At 35.9% G+C, this 9496-nt stretch overlaps 1 protein-coding gene across 1 annotated transcript in view; it reads right to left on the reverse strand.

The window, feature by feature from the left end:
• The window catches only part of LOC121322266 (protein FAM13C-like), a 28185-nt gene extending 19397 nt beyond the window's left edge, over positions 1–8788 (reverse strand). Inside the window, 4 exon segments of the mRNA XM_041261968.1 lie at positions 1749–1947; positions 2195–2377; positions 3837–3875; positions 8686–8788. Coding sequence (XP_041117902.1) covers positions 1749–1947; positions 2195–2377; positions 3837–3875; positions 8686–8714 — 450 coding nt within the window. The 5' untranslated portion in view covers positions 8715–8788.
• Between the last annotated feature and the right edge of the window lie 708 nt (positions 8789–9496).

The raw sequence follows: 9496 nt of genomic DNA on the forward strand, positions 1-9496 counted from the left end.
ATATATATATATATATATATATATATTTGTGTTATGTACAAATGCTAGTCATATTTTTCATAAATGTATTTGCACAAACAAGTACTGTATTTACACAATACCAAATTCCTTATAATATCGGTCAGCTCCTTTCACAACTTTTACACCCATACAGAAGGTCACCAAGTCAGTGCAACGTGATCTGTGCAGGTCTGCCTGAATCTGCTAATATTTTTTTAAATTATTACTGTTATTGTTATACCTGTGCACCTCATCTTGCACATTTGTCCTGCACTTCATTCCAAGACCACATTACTGGTTTATATACATACATTTGGATGTATTTTGTCTAAAAACAAAATGACTTACTCAGTAGATGGTTTGTTTCCAAGTAAAAATGTTTAGTCACATATCCAGGATAGCGATGACTATTTCATAAGTGGCCTTCAGTGGCAATTATACTGTATATCATAGGATATCTATTCTGCAGATGCTTCCATTTAATCTTATCTGACACAGTATAACTACAATGCAAATACTTGCTGTTCACTGGAACAAAAGAGTAATGAAATGAGTAGTCTACTGTCCTTCAAAGCAGTTCTAGCTCACCTATTTAAATCCCTATTAACAATAATGTCTGAGCTCAAATTCTTCATGACATGCAGGATAAAGAAAGAAAAAAAAATGTAATGTGTGGCCACAGTGATCACTTTTGCCAGTTAGTGGGATAGTCCACCCAACTGTCCACACATTAGTCAGATGCCCAGCTGCAACCCTTTCTGGTCAGGAGAAGACTTGGCAGGTGTACCTCTCCTCCAAAGTTCAGTAGCTTTGCAACATCTGCTGGTTTGGAAGGTGAACAGGCGTGATTCACTTGACAGCAGGAACAGATTGTCAGTCTGCCCAAATCATTAAGTGGGTTGCAGCAGTGAGGTGAAGTTAAAAATGGGGAGAAATAGATCTCAAAACACTTTGTTCCCCCACAGATTAAATTCTCAGGCCTTTTGTTAAAGGCTGTGTTTGACAATTTTTTGTGGGGGTTGAATTATTCCTGTATCAAGCAACCTACATACTGCTAAACTATTTATACTTCTGCATGCTTAACTCTGAAAAATGAGCACTAATCCTAATTATAAACTCCAGCAAAAGCATATCAACTCCTTAATATGCAAAATAATTAGCTCTATTAAAATCCCTTATTCATAATTATATGACCTTATGCTGTAAATCAGTAAGGTACAATCATCTCAGTGTGAAAACTGCACGTTCCAAATTGCATTTCCAGCAAAAGAAGTTTAATCTGCATAATCTGTAACATTTCGTATTCTCTTAGCTGACAACTCTTAAATCATCATGTGCACTCATCAAAAAACATGCTTGTCCAAAATACAGCTTTTTGTTTAGTTAGCCATGGGGTAAGGTGGCTACATTGATTTTTTGTACAATGAGACAATTTAGGTTAGCAAGAGACACAGTGGCCTACAGACCAAGGTTTATTATTGTTACATCACCATCAGCGTCATGGAAAACTGGCTTTTTACTGATGGCTGAAAGTCTTTAACATGACCAAGTTGAAACCATGACGACTGCCCAAAAAGTGTGGGCAAGCCCTTGCAATAGATTATACGGATCCAGGTACAGTAGGTTTTGAAACATTCACAGAAATTGTTATTTTTCCAGAGCTACTGGACATGTTGTCCTTATATTTACCACACCCATCCCACATAGCTGAAACTAATTGAAATGGGTTGTACAGAATGACCATTTACCTGGCTATAATCTTGGTCATGCTCTGTACTTGTCTCAGAGCTTGATTTGGATCTTTTAGGCTTGAAACTGTCTTCAACAATTTTCTCCAAGTCCTCCAAAGCTTTCTTTTCGGCATGTGGTGTGGTTTCTTTGAATCGTAGCTGACCCTCCTCAACAAACACTGCATAGTAAGGGAGGTTTTCCTTATTCTTGTCACCCCTAAAACATTTAAAAAAAAATATTAAAACTTTTTGTTGTTGTCATTACTATTTTAAGAGGATTTCAAATAAATGGTTCCCAGGGCCTCATGAGGGGATCCTACACTCATTTTTGTACTAAGCTCAATGTGCTTCCTGTTTTCTGGGCCCCCCAGTATTGTTATTCCTTCAGAGAGTTGTTAGCTCAAAAAAAAATAACTGACAGTAAGTGTTGTTTGTTTTGACAGAATTGGCACAAAGAGACTTACATTTCCTTAAGACGGCAAGCATCTTCCTGCTGTCTTAGCAGACGTCTACGTTCCCTTGCCGATAAGGCTGTCAAACTGAAGCCCCAGTGGATGGTGTGGTTTTCTAAAATGTGTTGTTTGCAGTGCTGCTTTGAACTGGTGACACCCTCCTCCCTCACTAACTCAACTTCTTCTGTGGAGTTCCTGTAGGCAACAGGTGAGTTAAACAAAGATGTGTTTATTTGTGTTGGCGGGTCTACTTACAGTACAACAAACTGGTTAAACCTGTTTCATGCAGCCATACCTAAACCTTTACTGTACAAAAATCATTGAAACACCTGCCCGTATTAATAATTACATAACCCACACGTCTATACAGCAAAACTACAATTTAAATTGCTATAATGCCTCTTATAAAGAAAAACACAGTCAACATATGTCAGGGCAGTTCATTTTCTGGTCGTTTGGATGATTTAAGCTGTTGGGACACAAGCGCCTCTCCCCTTGAAGCCAGCTTGCCCGTGTCACTTAATCTAAACAGAGATATTCCTAGTACTACTACTAGCAGAAACGTGTGGTTCTAAGTATATATAATCAAGCCCTGATATAGTGTAGTGCAGGATGCAAAACAGAAATGGCACCAGTTTTGTATGTGAGTCATAATTCCTAACACTTAGTCGTACCTACACTAACTAATCCATTATGATATTTAATTCACAATGATTAGCAGTAATTCCAATTGTTTTATAGCAAGCCATTTTTTTTTATTTTTGATTAGCTAAACACTACCTTGAACAGAGAGAGACAAAAGATAGCTGTCTTATTAACTTGTTTCCTTTATTACTCTGCAATTCTAATTAGTTTCTGTTGGGTACTGTTAAAGCATGACTACAACTTAATACTTTAAACAAGGATTTTACATAAATGTTAGACTATAGATCAAAGTGTAAAGATAATTAGTAGAAGAAAAATACATGAAATGCACTCACACCAATTCAAGCATCTTGACCATCTTAAATGACTCAAAAAATAAAGTCTTGCTATTGTGAGTATGTAGATACCCAGGGCATTACCAGCCAGTCAAAGAACATTATTTGAAATACCCTCACTTCAGAAGGATGTGACAGCACTGTGATCAGTGTGTGAATTTAAACACAGCTGAGCTTGCTTTTGCATTTTAAGCTATGCCATTGACCAAAGTAGACTTGAGTTGAGCCAATTTCCAGTTACTCGGTTCATTTAAAAGCGCATGCCATAAAAGCTGTACATGCTGTAATCTACTGAGAGCTACAGCACAATGCACACCACACAAAAACTGTTTCTCCATTACTATAAATACATATTTAACAAAGTCACTTTTTTAAAGCCATACTTCTTTTCTTATTAATGTAATATTCCCATGTCCCACAATTGCTACATGTGTTTAACCTACTGTAAACTATAGAAGAAAAAAAAAGAAACGGACACTTGTAGACAATCCAGTTAGTTTACATTACATTTGTATTTCAAATTTAGAGTGTTTCAACATTGGCTTGAAAATATCAGTTCTGTCAGTGCATTAACCTGCTCAGATATATTTAAAATAAGCATGACAGGTTGTCAAAGCTGAATGTCACTAGCTTGGTTCATAATTGTATTTTATTTTTTAAAAACTGTGACTTACTCCATTATTGCTGCACTGCCTTTGGTGGTGGCTTGGATGCTGAAACGAAACACATAAAAGAACATTAGATGACCCAACACAAAGGCATTATTTATGCTTCATAATGGTCTCACTGCAATAGAAGCCTGTGTGTCTGTCACTCACACATACTACAGTTCATAGTGGAAGCAGTCGATAAAACCAGTCTTGGCGCAGTCCCCCAAAGCAATACAGCCACTGAAGAGTGTATTTAAAAGAGAGATGATGGCGGCTTCAAATTTTTCAGGACTGGTTAAACACAACTACCCTAAAGGTATATCAAGGAAGGCACTGTATATATTCACAAATAACCAAAAGAATGTGCTTTTAAATCTTTCAGCTCTCAAAAAGATATCTACATTTTTTAAAAACAATACCATAGGGTTATCTTTCTGTATACTGCAGTATACTGTAAAATTTTGGAAATATTAAAGAATGTAGTGAGATAAACTGATGTTGCCAAAATGAAATGTTTATTTCATGCAAATACATGAACTTTTCATTGATTTCTAACTACTGTTAACACTAACTGAGAGACTGAGAAATCAACTGATCAGTCACCACTTAAATGGAAATAAGTTTATTGTGCAAGCAACAAACAGTATGTTGAACTTCATCAGAGCCAGATTAAGAATTCACGGGGCCCTGGGCACAGACTAGATACATTGACTTTTTGTTGAGCAGCTTCGAATGCAGTTTCTCAACATTACCAGCTCCATGGGCCGTCTTGCTCCTCGTCGTTTTTTTCAGCCACTTCACAGCTGTCTTGTAGGGTCTTGTCTTTTTTTGTGTGTAAAAACAAGCTAAACTTTGGATTTTATTGTACTAAAGCTGCTTCTTTTAAATCTTTTTCTTTGTTTCCATTTATCACGCTCACTTGAGTAGCAAGGGTTGGTAGCCAAATCCATGATTTACTAATTAATCAGTGGCACTCAAAATACACACGCACACAGTGCTAGTACATCAATTTACATAGCTCCACTAAAAACAGGCAGGTAGCGCATCAAAAACACTTAAGCCATTTTCAAGAGAGGGGGGTGTCAAGTGTTAGTAAATAAAAAATGTGAACAGTATTTACTAGTCTTACAGTGAAGTACACGTGATACATATGCATTCTAAGGCTCTATAAATAAAACAAATGGAAGATGAAATATGTAAGATCATAATTATGGGGCCCCTAGTTTTCTGTAGGCCTGCCCCTTAATACGGCCCTTGATCATGTTCTCTTTTAAAACAGGAATTTGTCCTTTAGAGATCAATGCTGGCTGTACTGACAGGATCAGTGTGTCGATTTCCACTTTGCTTTCAATCAGTGCACATGAAGAAAGGATCGCATGCAAGCTTTCTGGAGTGGAATAATAAATGATACATTATTTTACCAGTAGCAATAGCATTTCTGAATAGCCTCAGTGCCCAAGCTTTAAATACAGAGCTCTTCACTCCACTGCTCTCAGTGTAAAGGGATTCTTGGCCACACAAACAACTAGTGTTATACGAGAGGGAAAGAAAGAATAACCCACAATGTAGCTATTCACTGGCAATATATTGTACATGATTACTATTTTTACAAATGGGGAACAAAAAAACACTTTGTACAGAATTGGTACAACACTTAGAAACACCAGCTGTCGTGCTGTTACTGTCCATGGCCAGCTAGGACATACAGTATGTGTAGTCTAAAAGATGCTAAACACTGTCTTGTTCTCCAGAATGGTCCTTTTAAAACTGTCCCTCATATGGAAGCACCTGTCAACCGAACAGCCATCCCTCTATCCAAGTCAGATCTGCTGTCTTGCCAATCTGAAACTGACTTACAACACAGAAACGTTACTTTTTATTTAATATAGAATGCAGGTCAAGGATGCCTTTTATATCATTCAGTCATGTGACAGACAGACCGTACATACGTTTGTCCAACATTGTTTGTGCCACCATGGTAACACTAACTGTATTGACTGTTTTGGTACATTGCACTGCTTTCCTTTAGTGATTACAAGTCCACCTGTTCTTGTTTCCTGATGTTTTAGCTATGAACCCCTTTCAGTCGCAAGTGGAGTGTTCAATCCAGACATTTAAAAAGAAACAAAAATACAACACAAAGATGGCATAATCCCTGGCTTTATCAAGCACATGCTTTACCATGCCAGTGCAAAAGCATGCTCATAGCCTGCAAACAATCTTAACAAACAGGACTTCATTTATAATTAGGTTCCCTTTTTTTTTTTTTTTTTTTTTTTTTTTTTTACTCGCAACTACTGCACATCTTCAGATGTGGTACTTTACTGTTCTTACATCACAACCACAGGAGAGTGGCACGCATTGATAACAGGAATAATAATTAAAGGATAACTTAAAATGTATGTCAACTACCTTCTCATATATTTATATGGTCTGGGATCCTACACCTTTTAACTGCAGTAGCAAAATAAACTAAAAAAAATATGCTGGCCAGGTGAGAAGTGAAGTAGGATTTATTTTATTAATTTATTGATTGTAATATGCTTAAAAGGCAGTGTCAAGTAAGCACAGATCTGCATTCAGAACCTGGAACAGAAATTAATTTCAAAAGGGTAAGGCGTGTCTAAACTTAACAGAGTCTGCAATTGGCCTTAATGCTGTGCTTCAGATTACCGTATAAAGCACTTTCTCTGGCTGTTTTTAAAATGGGAGGCAGGGCTACAAAATAGGGTCTTGTGGTGTAACCTAGTGTGTGCTGTCAGGGTTAGGAGGGCAATTCCTATGCCTTCGAAGGAATTTGAATTGACATTTTATATTCATAATGGTTGTGATTGTTCAACAGCTTTAAATTGAAGACAATTTAACGAATGACTTCAAATGTGTTGCCACTGTGAGAAGCTCATTTTAAGATTTCCATTACATGAGAGTAGATGTTAAAACTTCATGCTGATTTAAACTTGGCTCTCGCCAAGATAAGCACCAACTAGCTTTACAATAAACTAATGTGATCCATCTGTGTTTCCATACATTTGTGTTTCTTTCCATCTAATGACGTAGTTACCATTCTGCCTGGTGTTGATGGCTAAAGTATAATGCTGGCTCCAGGGATCAGCTTATTTTGCCTCCCCAGCGCATCAGCACACACAACGGCTGAAATGCTGGCTCCGGGGATCAACCACGGTGCGGTCTCCCTAGCGCATTAGCATGACAACCGCTAAATAGGATACATCTCTGGGGTCTTCAGAATACTGCTAATTGCAATTGTGATCAATAATGTGTTGGAGTTGATTAAAAGGGAATTGGAGTTGTTCTTTTATTAAAGAATTGGAAATTGAAAAAACTGAATTGATCCCAACTCTGTGTGCTGTATAGTCAATAGCTTGTAGTTACTTGGGTACAAATATAGAGGCTGCATTGCTGCTATGGAAACAACAATACTTAACCAGTCTGAAGGGTGCCATTTGTCAAGAGGCTCCTCGATTCAAATCAGTGTAAAGAGGGCACAGCAATGCTGTAAATAAGCTGCATCTGTGTCTGTGGAATGCCCTTCTTTTAATTATTAAGCCACATTTTCAGAAAATGAAATTAAAATTGTGAGTTTCCTAGTTTTTCATTTTTGAAAAATGAACATTGGTGAAACTTTCTTTTCTTCAACTAAATGTGCAGAAATGGGGCATAGAGTTCTGGGCAGGGGGTACAAGTCTATCAGTGTATGTTAGTGTTGCACAAGCTTTACTGCACAACTAATATTCCTACCTCAAGTCCTCACAATTAGCCTTGGGGACCTTTCAGAGCAATTAGCAAACATGGCAAATAATGATCTAATCATAAAACAACAGAGAATCACACAGAACACATCTAATATGATATTAATATTAAATATTAACAGGTAAGAAATTAAACATCAGAAAAATGTAGATTATATCCTTTTAAATAACCTGTTTTTATGAAGAACATAAGGTTTGATATTCATGAGACTAGAATGTCAATAACATATTTGCTTGTGTTTTCCTTTAAAACAAATTCTAGTTTTCTTCGGCAAAGAAATATCAAATTGATCTGCAGATCTACAAAAATATACATAATACTAGAAATTCAGAGTGGCACAAAGGCTTAAGTGAAAACTGATTAATTGCGCAGCGAGTCAGGCCTTCAATACTGTAAAGGATGACTCTGAGCAGACTTCTCTGTGATCTGGTTAATTAAAAAATAATGGGTTTCCTTTTTGCTTCTCTCCAAGATAATCTAAAATTCGATCCAATTTTGAGAAAATGTTATCTGGAGTCCAAAAATACAATTCCTGTTCAGTCAGAGAACATTTTCACTTTACATCAAACATCTGAATTTTGTTTTCAGTATAATAGATAAACAAGGCAATAAAATGTTTTTCACACTATTTGCAGTGATAAGACTTAGTTGGAGAACTTGAACAAAAAACTAAAGTGAAAAGCTAAAATAAAAGTAACTGTTTGAACTTATGTAACATGATATTGTAAAAAAACAAAAAACAAACAAACACTGTAATAAAACCAGTTATATATGTTGTTATATATATATATATATATATATATTATATATATCTATATCTATATATATATATATATATATATATATTATCATAACAGTAATACAGTTGATTAAATACATTTTAGTAATTTTTATTGACATCAATTTTATTGAAGAAATAACTAATTAATAATTAAAATAATTATAATTAAGACATAATTAATAACTTAATTGGATAATCAATGCTGCTATTGTATTGTGTAAAAAGGGCTTCCATCAAATTTTGACATGACAACAAGCTTACATTTATTTTTTAAATCTTATTTCTAAGCAAAGAGGAAAAAACATAAAATGTGTTTTGAATTACCTCATAGCTGGCAGAACATGGCAATGCATTGAAGTGACCTCTCCCCCGACCGGTAGGTCTTTAAACCAAATAACTGAAGTTGGGAAGTCTTTTTAACTTCAGATCTCTCTAGAGTACCTTATGACCAGCACTTTTAAATAGCTATGGGTGTCAGTCCTGGTGCAAGCAACCATTAGCCACTCTTTCACCCTAATCCTATTAAGATTTTTGACTTATAAAATTTATTTTAAAAAGTTCTGCACACCAGGAAACCCTCATTAAGCTGGCTCAGCCAGTTGGTTTTCTGGAGGGACCCAGAAAATTAAAAAAAAAAAGAAAAACAACAGACAAATACACATTTGCATCCTCCATTTGAACACACATTTCTCATTTGTCAGTGATTGCAGTTACTGAAAATTAGAAAATCAAATATTTAACATGTACATATACAGGCAGACTATCACTAAAACAACTTTAAGACCCTCCTCTGAACGTTTTTAGGTGCTGATTTGGGTGTTAAGAGCAGCCACATGGATAAAGCTCATTTCATCAACGTGCTTGTGAGCTACAGTGTTATAACATTGATTTTCTCCACTTGGATGTGTTAGACATAACAAACGGTTATATAGTGCCAGCAAGGAGCCTGTATCTTAACTCAGAGCAAAGTAATTCACTGGATACTCATGATTCAATCTGCATTATGATCCATATTCCATAGGTGTAAATAAATCACATTTATTGAAAAGAACACTCCACTGTTACTGGAAGTAGTATAGCCTTAGTACTTACATAACAGATTCTGATCTAGTTTAGTTAAATGTTATAGTTACTG

The sequence above is a fragment of the Polyodon spathula genome, chromosome 10 (genome assembly GCF_017654505.1).
Source record: "Polyodon spathula isolate WHYD16114869_AA chromosome 10, ASM1765450v1, whole genome shotgun sequence".
NCBI lineage: Eukaryota > Metazoa > Chordata > Actinopteri > Acipenseriformes > Polyodontidae > Polyodon > Polyodon spathula.